Raw genomic sequence first — 17,385 nt, forward strand, 5'->3', positions numbered from 1 at the left:
TTTACATGAAGCAAACTTGCCGACTAAAATGAGCCTAATAGAAATCGTTCAAAGAGCCAGCTCTTTGGACTGCATTGTTTTTACTCGCCATGGGGACCAAAATACTCGCAGTTTGAAGCTTTGATCTCTCTTCATACACTTGATTCTCTCCCTACTTGTCATTAGAGAATCTGAGCTTAAACGCTGATGGCATAGCTCAACAGGGATCCACACAGGGTCCAAGATTGCTACTTTTTGCACAAAAATTAAAAACTGTGCAACAAGCAACGAGGGACACTGCAAAGGATCTGTGTAGAACTTTGTTATCAGCATGGAACTTAGTTCTGGGGTTGAACACTGACATTTCTTAAGGAGTATGATGAATTGAGTTCACGAAGAGAGACATTATTTTTTGAGACTTCTTCTAAAGAAGACAGTTTATGTAATAGAAATAGGACATTTTATGATTGATCATTTTAGTTTCAAATCCTTTCAACAAGCTGTATTCATTTAGCAATGCTCAAATTATTGCACTACTGCATTAAAATGTTCTTTCAGACAAACTTGCATTCAGTCATGATCCAACTTTAATGTTGTTCAAAACTGCTGAAACTTTTTCTTTTTTCTTGCGTCCATTTCCATCATCTGACATTGTACGTATATATTTTTTTTTTACCTGTGTATGGTTACAAATAAAAATAATTCATCTATTGATTTTCTGAAGCTTGTCACGAAATATTTCTTATGGCAAGGCAACTACAAATGTATGTAGTTAATTGATTTTTCTGGGATATAATAAATAATTATTTCTATCCTTTAATTTTTATTATAATTATTTTATTCTTTCAGGAGAACAAATCCCAACTCCGAAATCCAATCCCAACCTCAACCCTCACGGTTAGGAACTAGGAATATGACTGCACGAAGTACTTTCCATAGTGGTCAAACACGACCCCGCACCCAGAATGGACCTGATAGAGGAGCTAATGACCCAATGGGTCCTGGTGGAAGACCTTCGCTCCTTAGTAAGCTAACGTCAAGATTTAGTAAGAGGTATGTGAAAAAATTCAAAGCTGTTTAGGTCACCTGTATTGCAGTGAACGACAAATTACTCTCTACAGTACAAATTTTACATCTATAAACTTTATCGCAAGCCTTTTGGTTTTCAAAATTCATGGATATAGAAACAGTTACTTTTGAGTTAACGTGAAATAGATAAAACACAGGCTTCAGTGAAAAAGCCTACTAACTCATGAAAATGTTTTGTGCCTATGGTTGCAATTTGTCTTTCATTGTACACAGTATACAATAAAAAAAAAAAAAAATCATAATTTTCTTTCTTGATACATTGTTGGTAACACCTGCCCTAAATTGTGTGTTTCTAAACAATTTAACAAGATAAAAATTGTTAACTGGTTAAATGTTGTTTTAAGTCCAGCAAAGGCTAGCTTTAGTTATTGTATAGAAATTTTATAACTTGCATGCTCTTATATTGAACATTGATTGAATTAAATCAACATTAGCCGCCACTGACTTTGTATTCACAACAAGCAACTGCTTTTTTTTAATTTTTTTAATTTCATACAAAATAAAATGTATTGATAATCAAGCAATATAGTATTTTACTCCCCATCAAGACATGCAGGGATGTAGCTAAGGGCCGGCTGCTGGCATATTTCACTGGCTGAAAGAGAGCTCATGACCAGCTGAAATTTCACTAGAAAACAAAAGACTTCAGATAAATTTGAGGATATAAAAACCAGAAAAGCTGGTTGGGCTTTTTAATGAGCAGGCTTAGTTTTTCTTACATGTAGCTACATCCCTGGACGTGCTTCCTATTTCATGACCCCCAAATCCCAACAGGATGATTTTGAAATTAAAAGAAAATTGACAGGTCAATGATTTGCAGTGTAAAATTTGTCACCATCGCTAAAAAACAGATACACTGACCCCTTGTTAAACCCAAACCCTCCCATTGTATTAAATGGGGTGAAAAAGTTAACCCCATTTGACTTCTTAGTAGGCAGTTGGACCCGACAGTGGCACCAAGGCCTGGTCCCCAAGGACAACGGTCAGTTTGTAACTTGTTAAACTTGACTAACTTGTTAAACTTGATTGCTTTGCTTCATATTTATAGACCATGCTTTGTATTAATTTTCTGCTGGATAACTTAATTTTTTTAAAAAGATCTTCTATTCTTTGTATATGTCTGTTAAAAAGTATGTTAATTTTTAAAAGTAAATTAAAAGACAGTAAAATTAAAAAATATAGCTAAAATAACTTATCTAAATTTGTATATAAATAAATAATTGCTTCTCCTACTAAACAAACTGCTGTAAGTCTTCTCTGTACTCTTTCTTGAAGTAGTGCTGTGAGTATTGTAGAGATTATGAAATGGTGTTTGTTTTTGTCCAAACTCGATAAATTATTGTAGATTATTATTGTACATCCCATGGAGTCCCAATTTCTGGAACCTCTAAAGGAAACAATTGGTGTGAGAAATCAGGGGTAAATTTGCAGTGTTCAACTAAGTGAGGCCTGCAAATCCAAGGGAAATATGAAATAGGGATTCTGCTGTATTTATTCAGTGATATTTTACTACAACATGTATTCCATCCCTTGCACAATGATGTACAGTGATGTGAATTTGTCACTGTTTTTTGTGACACACAACGTGTGTCACAGCTGAGTTAAGTTTATTTAGCCAGTTGCCAAATACTCGTTATGAAACTTATGTTTGCAAAGAAATTACTACTATGGGTCTAAAATGACAAAACCATAGCTTCATTACAACAAAATATGTCTCCCGAACGTTATAATTTAAAGTAACAATCAAACGAGATTAACTTTGAAAAGTGTTGAGCCTAACAGTATTTCAAAAACCCATAATTTTGCCTTCACTACACAATCAAACACACAACACCGCTATAAGGCATGGGCGCGTTGGTCAGCCAAGCCCAAGATAGACATTTATTGACACATCAATAAGGTACAGGAGTCATAATTAGAAGATATAACTGTTAGCTTACATGCACCACAGCCGGACACGTAAACCCTAAAAAACCCGCTATGGGAAAAAATAGGGACCGTGTACCCCCAACCAATGCTATGGCGCCACCTTGGGGGTTTTAAGGTTTACAACAATTTTGCAAAAGAAGCAAGGTAACAAATAAATAAACAGATGAGATAATCTAAACAACGTAGTGTGAAGCCGAGGAAGGCTGACTGTAGAATGTCACAACTTTCTCAACGGACACTTTTCAAACCGCCTAACCGTGAGGCCTCACGCACTACCCTCACCCCAGTTTTCTGATACGTGTCGGCAAAATATTAATTTATGTTAATCAGGACCAACACAAATTACATTTGCAATCCGTTTAAATCTTCACTTTATTTGCTGTGTTATCAAAATGTTCCAACACTGTTTTAAGCAGTTATTTTTATATTTCACCGAATTTGGTGGCCATTTCCTATGCCTAAATTTGACTAAAATTGGTGACACAGCCCCTTTAAGCCTGCGAGGAACAAAACCAACCTGCAACCTTTGTGATTGCTCACTGCTAACATTGTTTGTTGCTCTGTAGACCGATGGAACAAGCTCTGTCTCCGAGAGAACCAAGAGAGGTGTCCAGAGGGAGTATAGGTGGCAGTGGACAAGGGTTAGTTGAATCTTACAGTAAATTACACAATTCAAGGTCCTAAGCAGCAGTTAAGTCAGCGTGGGTAGCTACGTTTTGGAGTGTGACTGTTTTCGTAAATCTGTGGGGTAATAAATGCATGTAGTGATTAAGGGGCTCCTGTCTTTAAAGGGACTATGTCACGGATTTTACTACATTTTTGAACCGCAAAAATTTATATTTGTGTCGCAGGAAACCTAAAATTAATAGTCCATTTTCATTAAAAAATTGCTATATTAGAGCAATGAAACTGTTAACGAGCATCTTTGGCTGCGAATGGCTCGGATGGAAACGGATTACAATTTGAAAAAGTTAGGCAAACGTTTTCAAGTTGTTTCAGTACGTCTTTTAAATATCGATATTTAGAGCCGTAGCTTGATTTATATCGGCAAATTAAGGTTATATCTTCCATTAGATGTTCAAAGATAATGTTTATTTAGGATTAAGTTGCCTACCACTAATTTCAGAATAGTTTAGACCAAAAATCTGCGAAATCCCCGTGACATAGTCCTTTTAATGAATTGACTTAACATTATGTAAGAGCTTGCTTTTCGCTAGTGAGTTTTCAAAAAATTATCTGGTTCACCATCCAGTGATTTTCAGTTCTCTACACCTAGTAAGTCACCAAGTCACACAAAAAAGTAAATTAAAATAGTAGAGAATTGAAAACCGGACAAATTATCGAAAAGAGAATAGTTGATGTGTTATGTGAAATTAAGGTAGTGTCATTTGCAGAATGAGTTTAAGGGGAGATAGCCTGATAACACACAGTGTTGGTTAAACGTTTTTGCATGCAAGGGAATGGTATGTGCCAAAGGCCTGGCAAAAACGAGGAAACATGTTTCCCGAAACATTTTTATACCATGCCATAGAAAATACAGCCAATCAGAATACAGGAAAGCCGTTGTATATTCGACGGTATTCAACCCAACCTTCCCATCGTGCGCTGCGATCTTATTCTCGATGAAATTTAGTGAGCGTATTTTCTATGGCATGGTATAAAATAGTTACACAACACTTTCTCGTGGTATACTATGGAATATCCCACTTGTCACTTGTATTTTCTTCGTATACACACTCGCCTAAAGGCTCGTGTGTATACCGAGAAAATACAAGTGACTCGTGGGATATTCCATAGTATACCACTCGAAAGCGTTGCATAACTAGTATGTAGTGCGCGCATGTTTCCCCAATGTTTCCCAGTTTTGCCACACGGGAAGCATTGCTTCCAGCGTCAATTTTTGTTCCCAAGAAGCAAAATTTGCTTCTGCCACACGGCAGAAACATTTCGTGTTTCCGCGCGACATGGAAGCATGGCAAAACGAGCGAAACAACTAGGGTTGGAAACATGTTTCCTCGTTTTGCCAGGCCTTAAGGGGCAGGAATTTGGATGGGGAGGGGGGTGAGGGTCTGGGTTTGTGGGTATGTTAACTGGAAATTATCCAAAATCAATAAATCATTGAAGATATTTTCTGTCCACATCGTTCGTACATGCAAACGTGAACGTTCTTTCTGGAACATTTAATGGCGCTTTTAATTAATTTTTGCAATTCATACGCAAACCTTTCCTGACGACATTAAGCAACATGTAACAGACCACGAGACAAAGTTTTGTAAAGCGTACCAAGCTTGCTGTCATTTTAATATAAAGTGCTTTAAGCGTCGAACATGTTTCTTAAGCTGAAACAAGGGTTAAGGTAGTACTGAATCGGCAGGCAAGACAAAACCACTTAGTTGATTATCAACTTGGAGTTGGTATGGTGAATTAGCCGCAGTGTTGTGTAGCTGACGTTTTGAGAGTGTACGAGACCTTCGTTGATTTATTTTGACGGATTGCTATCGCTCACAATGTCAGCTGTAAGTTATGAATCAAAAAGCGGTTCAGTAATCTTGTCAATTCCAAAGTTGATGATGAACGAGTTATTTCGTCATCGTTTCGGGCATCTTTGACTGAATTTTAGTTAAGGAAGTTGTACTGTTCCGTACCAGGATAGGTAATCAATTTTCTTGCCATAATTGTAAAAGATAAGTTAACCTGCTTAATGAATTTCTCTCTTTAAAATTATTGTGTTTTGTGTAAATCGTGCAATGTAACGTGAGTTTCTAATCAAGTCAAATTAACCACATGTCGATAAAATGAAAGCGCGTTTGGTTGCAAACTTTTAAAACTAAAAGAAAGGTGTCAAAATTAATCGTAGTAAATATCGAGTGGCAGTAATATCACACATGTCACATTAACACTTATACCGGTAGCTTATACCGGTAGATTGTTTGAGGCTGAAAGTAAGAGTGATATTTTAAAGTGCTTGGCCATTAATTTAATGTTGAAGACTTAAAAGTCATTTTATTGTCGTTTATTTAAATCAATTTCTGTAAGTTTAACTTTAAGAAAAATGTTTTATAATAAGTTATGCATCCTGGCAAGGTTTTAGCATATGGCTGAACATAGCATAATGCTTCCGTGAGTGAAGTTGTAATTTGAAGTTCTTATTTAAACTTAGTTCTTTTGTGGAGGTATCTTTTAAGTTGAATTAGCCAGGGCGTCAATTTTTCAGTGAAAAGATCTAAACTGACAAATAGCACTTAAAAATAGCTTTCATATACGTTGTTGAATTATTAAAACGTAAAGGTATGTAACATTTTAGGTACAGTGCAAATTAAATTTAAGATTAATACTTCATTTTAAAGACTTAAACTAATCGCCTTTGCTAAGCTTGGAGCTCAGAGAAGGCTGTTTACTGCATGACGTTACAAAAAAAAACATGTTTCAAACTCCATTGTCCAGCGCCAATTGTACTTTGAGACGAAACCCTCCCAAGGGGGGACACGGTAAGTCGTTTTGCTTCCCAGCGTCCCTCAGCACGCACGAAGTGACGTCATGTGGTACCTTCTCTGGGTTGGATCCCGGATGGAACAGTGCAGCTTGGAAAGCGTCAGCTCCAGACCCCTCGCTGAGAAATTCTCGTAATTTAGTGCGCATGGTTATAAACCTTGAAAGTTTTCAAGGATTTTATTTTTGGCCGTGACTTCTTTGCATTGTGGTTTCTCAAAGTGAAATAACGTCCGTTTTTTGTGTGGTCTTCTGATTGTAATAACGCCTAATCGATGATTTTGTTGTTTGGTGACAATCTTGCGCGTTGTTTAACGTACTAAGGCTAACGTCTTTACATACACAGCGGCACAAGTTGTAACTTGACAACCGAGACCTGCCGAATGAGTAACATAACACTGGATTAATAGCTGACTTAATCAAAACTGATGTGGACTAATATTTCATTTCGTGTTGTAACCACTTGCTAGGCTGATCTAAGGAATGGGTGTAACGGTCTAACGTTGTTTAACACGCACTGTTGGTGTCACAAAACCTCACTACTTTAATCTCAAGTGTTTATTTTGAGTCGCTTTGTATTGTATCTGTCCGTTGACTTCATGCGTTTTCATTTTCACCTTGATCTCATTTCACTCACACACTTGATCATCACTCACTGCACAATTTTCTGTTCTGTTGGCTTGCCGATTTATTTCTGGGGCCGATTAGTCCACATGTGATTTCATCAGCTATTAATGAACAGAAATTTGCACCTTTTGTTTTATTATTTTCAGTTTGTTTCCCATTTGTTTACGGTTGTATTTTGAAAGTGCATGCACCACCCGATTAGGCGAGTCCACTGCGTCGGCAAAGGCAGTGAAACGAGTCGTTAAACTTCGTGAACGGCCGAAAACTAACCGAGTATTTCCAAATGCATCCAACCTTGTCTCTAAGCAATTTGAAGTGAAGTGAGGTCATAAAATGAAGAAACCGATTTGAAAATTATTTTAATCTGATTTGAGCTTGTTAACACAAGATTCCCAGCAAGTGGAGTTTTATAAGAGGCGTTTGATGCATAGAAAGCCGAATTCTTTTAGGTGACGCTAGCACCAAATGATCGTTGTTCCTCGCCGCTCGTGTAGTGCATGCCTTTGTTACGACTCATTATTTTAGCTTGTTTGTTGTTGTTTGCACCCCGTAGCCACCAGCACTCCAATTCTGTTTGTTTTGTTAAATGAAAGCACAGTGTAAGGAAGTCACGGCTTATTGCCGCTATTATTACTAAGTCAGTGTACAATTCATTGTGGCTTACATGGCGAGGGGTCTGACCAGCTGTGTTGTTGCGTTCAAGGGCCCGAGGAGCTAGTTCATCCGGGGCAAAGTCCGAGTATCCGGACCCAAAGGCCCGTTCGCATCCCAGGCGCAAATCTCTGCGTGGAACGTTAGCTAGACTCTCGTTCAGAAACAGAAAGCACAGAAAAAGGCAGGTGTTGGCAACTCTGCGCGTGCGCAGTTGGACCAATCTCTGGCTAGTGCCAGTCTGTGTTTTGTTTTCTTTTCGCACAAGCGCTCTAGACCGTGGTGAACTGAACCTAGCAATTGATTGGTTCAACGGTGTTTGCGCTTTGCTGTTTGAATTCAGTTGTTGTTCGACCAATCAGCTGCTAGTGCCGGGTCGTGTGAACGTGTAGGATGTTAGCAGCCTAAACCTAGCATGTGATTGGTTTAATGGCGCTCATGTTTCAAAACTGCAGTCGCAATTTGACCAATCAGCGGCCAGTTCTAGGGCTGCGCAATCTTTATGCTTAGAAGTCAACCGAACCTAGCTTTTGATTGGTTCAATAGCGTGTGCGTTCTTATTATACTTTGAGTTAAGTAACAGTTTGATGGGAGAAATTTGATCGGTTTTGTCGGTTTTAAGTATGTATTGGCTCAATGACACGTCAATTTTCACTTGTCAGGCAGGCAGTACTGGATATGGCATTTGTTATCTCTGACGCTTTTTACCAAATGTATCGATACATGTGTAGCCCCTTGCATTATTTTAGTTCCTTTGTCCAGTTGCAGACACAAACCCGTTTTTGTTTTGACGAGGTATGTTTGCGTAACAGCGGTTGTGCCGTCTGCATGTTTCTGTGATGCAAGAGAATTGCTAAGGTGTACGCGCATTACGCTGAACACATCCGTATGACCTGCGCAGATTCTTAAATCAAGCATTTGACCACTGACTACCACCTTTCTTTTTAACGCTTGGTGTGTTGTTTGTTTGGGTTTTTTATGTCCGTCTTTCTCAGTGTTTTAGCATATGGTTAACGCACTATTTACTGTTGTTTGTGTTACAGGTCCATGAACGATACGACACTCGGTGAGAAACCTCGTTCTCTTCGTTTCACGTGGAGCATGAAAACCACGAGTTCCATGGACCCGACGGAGATGATGGAAGAAATTAGAAAAGTGTTGGAATCGAACAGCTGTGATTATGAACAGCGCGAAAATTTTCTGTTATTCTGTTGCCATGGCAATCCTGCTGACACGAATCACGTGCAGTGGGAAATGGAAGTGTGCAAACTTCCTCGGTTGTCGTTGAACGGGGTTCGCTTCAAACGCATCGCCGGGACTTCGATTAACTTCAAGAACATCGCGTCTAAGGTTGCAAACGAGTTGAAGTTGTAACGGGAAAAATTGATTTTCAATGCTGCGATTTCCGAAACCGGTGGAGGACGGACAGATCACTGGAAACGATTTGGGATCAGCGAAATACTTTCCCTAAGAATACAGCGCAAAAAGCTACTAACTAAAGATGCTTTGGGTTTTTTAGAACTTCATGGGTCGCACGACCTTCTCGAGAATGGAGAGCTTCTGTTTTTTTTTTTTTGGACGGCGGGAGGAAAATTTTGTTTCTTTTGCAGCACAGAGTTTGCGCGGATAAAGCAAGCCAAGTGTTGCTCGATGGTTTTTATTTGCTACAGAACCACGGTACATACAAATGACATTATTTCTACGAGTTTGAAAATTACAAGAGGACCGAAAACGTGTACAAGGTTATGTAAATACCCATAGGAATTATTTAATTTTAATGGAGGGCAGAGGAAAGATAGCTGCTCATGTGGCCCCGACCCTAGTGGGGTAAAAATGTTTTCTTTGCTATTTGTGTTATCACCAGGCAGGTTGTATCGTTCACGTGTACAGTGCATGCAAACGCTTACACTAATCTAAAGTAGTTCCGGGCCCTCTCCTGTCCTCCGTCCGTGAAAGCTGCGGAGTATGGGAGGAGAGTAAAATACGCGAGCCGAGTTAAACTTGGAAGAGTTTTCAGTTGTAATTTGCTGGCCTCGATTTTTGACAAATACACAGACAATTGCTTCTGCGTGGATGTTCGGGTGCTCCACAGATAGTAGAATTCATTTTTTCTTTGGAAAGCATGCGCGTTATGTAAATAAACTGCCACAGACTGTTAAAAAATGAAGTAAATAGAGGCATGCATTTCACAACTGAAACCCAAATCTAAACTCGCTCTCTGTTTGCTTTGGTGCGCTACGTAAGCAGAAATTGCCTCGTTTACTTGCAGTTGATTAATTTGAAATTAGAAATAGGTCCTCCTTACTGTCATGCACTAAAGTGAGTTCCTGATAGTACGTAATCCTATCATAAATCCGAAGATGCTTTGAGCGAGCCCTCGGGCCATCTTCGGGAGAGTTCGGATGGTAAGGAGCGTATTCGTTTATAACTCGCAAGACACTGCAAAAGGAAAGCCTGTTCGTATTTTTTGGATTGAAATGGATACAACTCGTTGAATTCAAACGTTTTTGATGAGTTTGGGTTTTAACCCGGTCACCTGATTAAAATGTACGTGCACAATGTAAAAAGAAAATTTTTGACATAAAAAGACAATTAATTTTTTCTTTGCTCTTACAAACCATCAACAGAAAATCTTTTGATTATTTGGAAAAAGCAAGGGAAACAACAAATTTCTCATAAACGACACATAACACATAAACCCCCGTTACAGGTGGTTGCGTGACTTTCAAACCAGCAATTAGTCACGCAAGCGCCAGTCCTGGTGGCTGCATTTTATTGTGAAGGGTTAATGCACTTAAAAAGTAACCGTAAATAAGTAGATACAATAAATTAAACCCTTTGTTCTATTTCAATTGATGTACATTTTTATTGCTGTAAGGATCGAAAATTCGTTTTTGTATGATCTGGTTGGTCTTAATTCTTACTCGTCGACAAAACTCTCCTCTAATAATAATTCTTCAGTCTAGTTTTAATACGCGTAAAAAAGAAAATTCAAAAAGTACTTTTAGGAATTGACGCTGCTTGAGACGCAGTTTAATTTATGTTGGGTCGATTTGGAAACTCAGAACGTGCAAAGGTAATTTCATGTTTTGTTTGCGTTTTAATCAGCGTCAAATGTCAGGCTTCGGCGTTTTGGATTACTAACTACACTGAAGGCCTGTCACGCAACTCCTCTCGGTACGCAGGTCACGTAGAGAAGATTTCCGTGACAAGGCTAAGCCCATCTTAAGTTGTATGATTGTACTGTTGAAAATCAAATGGAGTTCTTGCCTCGACCTCTACCTTTGTAAATATTTCTTCCTTAGAATCCCAAACTATTGTGGTTAATATAAATGCGAGGCAATTTCTTGATGTGTAAAACGGTCCTTTGTCGCCTTTTAGTCAATGTAGGGTTATCTAAACAAATATATTCTTGAACATGGAAACACTGGCTTGTTATTTGCACCTTTGTCTCCTTCGCGACCGCCGTTTTTTTTTTTTTTTTTTTTTTTTTTTGGGGGGGGGGGGGGGGGAGTGGGCGGCGGAGACCATTTACACCTGGGCGAGATTGTGCGAAAGCTAAAAGTTGATCGTGGCTTAAAGTGTTGTATCAAAGTGTTTTTGTTGCTTATGTTTGTCGACGTTGAAACTGTGTGACAGAAAATAAAAGCAGAAAACCTCACTAAAAAGTTTTAAAACTGAAAGCAAACTTCAGGGTAATCCAGGATTAGCTTAATCGTTCTTTAAACCAACCCCAGGGGCGGATCCAGGATTTCAAAAGGGGGGGGGGGGGGGGTGTATGGCAGACCATTAGGGCCAAAGCCTAACCCTAAGTGGCGGCAGACGGTGAAAGGTGGCGTAACAACAACCAGACATGAGCGAGAGCTAATTTTTCTTTTTTTATTTATTTTCTATTTCAAATAAAGTGACATTTCGATTTTTTTTACTAAAAAATGGGGGGTGGATATTCACCCCCCCCCCCCCCCCTGTATCCGCCCCTGAACCCTGCCCTGTTGTGAAAACGTATGGTAAAATTTGAAATATGGGCGAACGTCGGTACAGAGCCTTGGGCTCGATAAAGCTCGGGGATTCGTAAAGAGATTCATATATATTTATATCGGTCGATTAGTTTCGGAGTGGTCTAAATCTTTTATATGAATCAAAAAAAGGCAGACGGGCGTTTAGCAACAGACGGTAACAACACAAAATCTGCTTTGTAGGATGGCAAGGTAGCAACGCGTTTTTCGCAAACTACTAACAAAGAAAATAATTTTGAGAAAATTGCAGTGTTCAGTATGCAACCGCCATGTTTGTGTCCATTTTGGGGGAACAAAGATGGCGGCCGTAGAATTTTAGAATCAGTAGAGTAGATTCTACCATTAATATTATACGATTTCACTTAAAATCATTTTACATATCACTTCTAAACTATTACCATTCGTAAAATTGAAAAATGCCATAAAAATATCCGTTTTTGTGAGCGTTTAAAAAAGACGTTCATCCGGGACATCACAAATTTCAAATGCTTTATCTTCTAAACGGTACAAAAATGTGCATAGGGGTTTATGTTCTTTGTCTAAAATATGTGAAAAGAATGGTTTTGCAGGATTAACAGTTAAGATTTAAAGGGACTGTGTCACGGCTGAGTTCAGTCTATTTTATTTAGTTTTGCCAAATACTCGCTATGAAACTTAATGTTTGCAAAGAAATAACTTCTATGAATCTAAATGACAAATCCATAACTACATTACAACCAGTATGCCTCCCGGTCGTTATAATTTAAAGTTACAAGCAAACGAGATTTACTTTGAAAACTGTTCAGCCCAACAGTATTTCAAAAACCCATATCGTAATCCGTTCCAATCTTCATCACTTTTGGCCATCCATACCTTCTTTTGTATTTGCTGTGTTATTGAAATGTTCCTTCACTGATTTAAGAGGTTATTTAAATATATTTTCACCGAATTGCATGGCAATTTCCCAGGCCTAAATTTGGCTGAAATCCGTGACACAGTTCCTTAAATCACTTTAATGACGTCAGATAAAGACAACAATATACTGCAAATTAAGTAGTTGGAGCAATCCCTTTAATCACTTTATGAACCCTCTTTTACCACATAAATGTTACAGCATATCGTGACTGAAATCGCTAATACTCGTTGCATTCACCAGAAACCCATAAACCCATATGGGTTTCTGACATTCACTTAATACACGTCAAGGGCTAATCATAAACGCTCCAAAAAAGGTATGCGCCGGATCCATGTGGATCCCAGTGTTGCTCTCCTTTACTCTGACGGAAATGACGTCACCAGCTTGAAGATTGAACACCCCTCCAGTATAACCAGTTCCGGTCACACTGTTGAACCTTGCAGGCTGGGTCAATAAAATGGCTTGGCCATTGCGCAGGACGAAGATACGCTTGTATTTGTTGGCGCCATCGTGAAAGTAAGCCTGAGCGTACACATAGTAGAACCCTGGGGAGGGGATGGTCAGTTTGCCGTCACGATACGTCATTCCACCGGTCACGTGAGCATTTGGAGCTGTGGCGGTCCATGTCTTGATGTCTGTGTAATGCAAGTGAAGGCATTTCTCACATGACTTATTCTACAAAATACGCGAACTTTGTCCCCGTTGAGTTTACAAACTTAAAACTGGTTAATGTTTTTTTTTTTCGGTGTTTGATCAACTACTGTAGTGTTTTCTCCTTATAAATTAAAGAAAGAATCAGCCCAGAGGGCATAATGTCTTGATGTACCAAATTTTTAAAAGCATTCTTGAAAAAAAATGTATTGGAACAAGTATTTCGATAATGACAATAGGTTGAGAAGACTTCGTTGAACAGTACGAGAAAATTACTAAATACACAAGGCAACTGCTTTTGGGAATTTCACTTTGGAACAGCAGTTTAAGACAATCCAATCAGCTGAGGCAAAAATATACTTCGATCTGGGACCTGAGAACATGATTCCCATCTGGCCTAGTGAGTAGTGGACAGAGGCGGCGGAGCGTTTTGGAACGCTGGGGGGGGGGGGGGAGGGGAGGGGCTAAGACTGTCCCAAAAATACTCGGCAGGTTTTCATATTTGAAGCAAATTCTTTCCGTTCCAGCAACTTGTTATATTCTGAGCAGTTTCTAGACCAAAAATTTCCGAAGATTCTCCGATTGTTGTTCGAAGGCCATACGAACGTCTTCGATCATTTTTCGAACTTTTCCGAAGATAAACAAAGTTTCCCGAAGGAAGACAAACACAATCTAAACAGTATGCTACTAGCGGCGTTCTGGAGAAAGGAGGTTTGTTGAAAGTCCTACAACATGTTACTTCGCCAAAAACGTTCCTGTTAAAACGATTTGTGAAAAGATCACAAGGAGAATAAAGCTCCCCCACCCCTGCTCCGCCGCCTATAATGGAAGCCCGTACAAAGTACACTGTGCACATCTGACGTTGATTTCATCTTACCGCTGGAGGGGTCGTACTTGAAGAGTTTTGCGGTGGGACCTTCGATGTGTGCAGATGGTTTCTTCTTCAAAGAAAAGAAAAGAAAGTGGAAGGTCAATTCGTTTTAAATTCGTGTCTGCCAGCTGTCTCAATTAAATCGAACTTCATCTTTTCTTAATAGAAATAAAATTAAGCTTAATTTCTTCAAAGCAGCAGGTTAATAATATTTATCTGATTTCGCAGCCAGTAAAAATACTTTTTTCGATTCATAGCTCCTGTTTTGCTGGTGATAGGGGGGGGGGGGGAATTTGTTCATTCAGTCACCAAAAAAGTAGTGGTAATAAATATATAATGTATCCTTTTGTGTAGACTGCAAATAGTCTGGCTCGGATCTGTTTTGGCGCAAGAAGGGTCTGAAAAGAATTTCGAGGCAGAATTTAGCCAGAGACCTTTTTATGGAGTCACCACAAATAATTCCTTATTGTCAAACTGAACTGTACCATACCTGCAGACTGCAGTTGCAGGACGTTCCTGGATCTCCTTTCTCTCCTTTATTAATTCCTCCTCAATTAATTCATGCCAATGATTCAATTTTTGTCAATGATTTATATGAATGCCTCGAATTAGGAATAGAAAACTATTTGTGCACATAGCTTATCTTGCCCTACAAGCGCGAAGAAGGAGCTGCAAAACCCCGCTTCCATATCATATCGAAGCATGCAAATTGATAAAAGGTTCTCTTATTCCTCTCAGCTCTAGACTCTGCTATGACCAAGATGTTTTCCCCCATTCCTTTATCTATAACGGGCCAATGGATCTAGGATACCAATTAAATACTTATATTGATAAAATGACAAACGACAGTGCTCGAAATAAAAGTGACACAAATGTGATCTTTACCTTAACGTTACATTCCTTGTTCGTGTAGACGTTGACGTTGATAGGCTGACCAGAATTTCCGCCACTGCATTGCTGTGAGACAGATATCATTACTTTTAAAAACACCACAATTTGACTAGAAGTCGAGTAGTGGACGTTAGCGAGGACACGCGATGCACAGGGACCTTTGCGCACGATTGCGTGCTTAACCGCTTAACCATATAGAAGAATAGAAGAGACGAATTGGAAGAAGCCTATAGTAGCGGGATCATTCTGCAAGCGCTAATGTTCAACAAACTGAGAACTTGTCAGAACTAGGTTCGGCAGATCATCTAAAACAAGACGAGGCAGCTTGCGAGCAGGCTCACCTTGGGGAACGCGCAAGAGCGACACGGGAGCGGCGAAGCCGCGACACACACACGTCAGCGGCGAAGCCCTGACGAGTCTCCTCCCCACCGAATCGCTTTGCTCGCCAGTCGCGCGTGCCCCAGTATACATGTAGTCTAATGTATTCGCGCGTGCCCCAAGGTGATCCTGCTCGCAGACTAGAGACGAGGCGAACGTGTCTGAAAGTTCAAATCATTACTGTAAAATAATTAGAGGCTGTCCGTGTAAGAACGGACAAGGAACTTTCGGACCTTCACCAAATACTCTAATATTTTCAGTGAAAGTCAACCATTGTGTGAATAAAAATCACATTTTTTATCAAATTCATGCAGAGCTACACGAGTTTTCCAAATATTTGCCATTTTGATGAAATTGGCGAATACTTTTATCCGTTGTTTCGGAAAAATGTACCGGCTTTTCTCAGTATTTTCAATAGTGTAAATTAGCCTTTGAAAATACTTAGAGAAGGGAAGATTTTTCCGAAACAACGGCTAAAGCGACAAAAATAATTTATTTGCAGTCCAAAGTGCGATGTCCTAGTGGTACTTATCGTATCTCTGACCGCCGTTATCTTTGGTTTTAATCAAAAGGGAATGGCGAATATTTGAGGGATTCGTGCAGCTTTGCACGGCGCGAAGTGCCCAGAAGAGTACCCACAAGTTTTATTAGATGCCTTTCTAGACTGGTGTTAGAACAAGTTTTCAAATACACTAGACTTGACTTTCGATCAGGTCACACATTTGAGAAAATCGCTTTCAACTACAGCTATGTCACGTGTCGCTCATTGATTCCTGAGTCTGGCAGACGTTAAAAAACTTATAGCTCTTTCAAAATTTTACATAATACAATTATTTTTTATATTAACCTTTAAAGACAAGAAAAAATTTTAAAATATAAAATATTCAGCTTGTTAGGTTAAGGAATTACGTTTTGGCAGCGACCGGCATTTATTGCAAAATTACAGTCTTCAAATGTAAATTGGGTAGTTTTGGGGTTACAGTGGAAACCCGTCTCGCAAAAATTAAAATAACCGATTTGACACAAACTAATGTGATTTTTGTTATGGGATATAATCGTTGACTTCCACAGAAAATATCAGAGAAATCGGTAAAGGTCCGAAATTTGCTTTTTCCGTTCAATTGAGCAAAGAAAATGTCATAGTTGGAAATTGAAACGAAGCAAAACGAGATCAAGTCTAAATTTCCGCTGGGGCTCTCACAAGCGAATTGAAAGAAAGCTCGCGTTTGCCCCTCCCAGGGGCTAGACTTTCCGATGACGGAGAAATAATAAGAGGAAAGATCCTGAAAGAGTTATATTTTACCTTGTTTCCCGTGTCGTTGTTCACTTGAGCGCAAACCGATTTGAAAGCTAACAAAACGAGAATTGGTGCAAACGTTTTCCAAACTGCCATGATGTCGTCGAACAGGAGTGGTAAAATTATACTGACCGACAATATCCGCTCATCTGCATTTATCGATTGTTTTAACCAAGTTTTGGGCGAGATAAGACATGATTCGAATATCTAGCGAAAATACCGTATTTATTCGATTAAACGCCTCCCTCGAATAAACGCCGCACATTAGGGCAGAAATATTAATAAACGCCGCCCTCGAATAAACGCTGCAACATGATGCGGCGTTTATTCCAATAATAGAGTCAAAAAGCAAATGCAGTAGTAATCAAGTTTGAGCAAACCTCAAAAGAAATATTTTCCTTGATGAAACAATGTTTTAAGGTATTGAAAATGCCTTTTCAAACAAGCACTAAAACATTTTTCTGCTTTTAAAATTCAAATGTTCAGTTACCTTACTATTGTTAGTTTTAAATAAACGCCGCCTCCGTATAAACGCCGCCCTCGAATAAACGCCGCACTCGAATCACGAACAATTGAATAAACGCCGCGGAGTTTAATCGAATATATACGGTAAGTAAATAAA

The 17,385-nt window shown here is 39.1% G+C and overlaps 2 protein-coding genes across 9 annotated transcripts in view; one reads left to right on the top strand and one right to left on the bottom strand.

Moving 5' to 3' along the window:
- LOC144634184 (MAP/microtubule affinity-regulating kinase 3-like) overlaps window positions 1–11,189 on the top strand; it is a 36,866-nt gene extending 25,677 nt beyond the window's left edge. For 4 of the 7 annotated variants that reach the window (XM_078493083.1, XM_078493078.1, XM_078493079.1 and 1 more), the window contains 5 exons: window positions 829–1,032; window positions 2,000–2,050; window positions 3,564–3,638; window positions 7,817–7,948; window positions 8,808–11,189. In XM_078493083.1, the coding sequence (XP_078349209.1) occupies window positions 829–1,032; window positions 2,000–2,050; window positions 3,564–3,638; window positions 7,817–7,948; window positions 8,808–9,138 (793 nt within the window). In that variant the 3' untranslated portion in view covers window positions 9,139–11,189. The remainder of the gene's footprint in view (window positions 1–828; window positions 1,033–1,999; window positions 2,051–3,563; window positions 3,639–7,816; window positions 7,949–8,807) is intronic. The other 3 variants (XM_078493081.1, XM_078493082.1, XM_078493085.1) reach the window with 3 other exon arrangements.
- Window positions 11,190–12,851: 1,662 nt separating this feature from the next.
- On the bottom strand, window positions 12,852–17,159 carry LOC144635278 (tumor necrosis factor ligand superfamily member 14-like). Of its 2 annotated transcripts, XM_078494378.1 has the most exons (5): window positions 16,770–17,159; window positions 15,068–15,154; window positions 14,688–14,726; window positions 14,204–14,267; window positions 12,852–13,310 (listed from the first exon to the last, which is right to left on the bottom strand). In XM_078494378.1, exons 1-5 carry the CDS (start codon window positions 16,857–16,859, stop codon window positions 12,961–12,963), a joined length of 630 nt encoding a protein of 209 aa, XP_078350504.1. In that variant the 5' UTR covers window positions 16,860–17,159; the 3' UTR covers window positions 12,852–12,960. The 2 variants fall into 2 exon arrangements, with proteins under 2 accessions (XP_078350504.1, XP_078350505.1); XM_078494379.1 differs by lacking the exon at window positions 14,688–14,726 and having other exon boundaries at window positions 15,083–15,154.
- Window positions 17,160–17,385: the final 226 nt, after the last annotated feature.

The sequence above is a fragment of the Oculina patagonica genome, chromosome 13, assembly GCF_052425735.1.
Source record: "Oculina patagonica isolate OP01 chromosome 13, crgOcupat, whole genome shotgun sequence".
NCBI lineage: Eukaryota > Metazoa > Cnidaria > Anthozoa > Scleractinia > Oculinidae > Oculina > Oculina patagonica.

Coding starts and splice junctions, on each gene's coding strand:
- LOC144635278 (XM_078494378.1), bottom strand. CDS start 16,859: ATGGCAGTTTGGAAAACGTTTGCACCAATTCTCGTTTTGTTAGCTTTC. Junction 14,268..14,687: donor CCTGCAACTGCAGTCTGCAG/GTATGGTACAGT, acceptor TTTTCTTTGAAG/AAGAAACCATCTGCACACAT. Junction 13,311..14,203: donor CAAGTACGACCCCTCCAGCG/GTAAGATGAAAT, acceptor TGCATTACACAG/ACATCAAGACATGGACCGCC.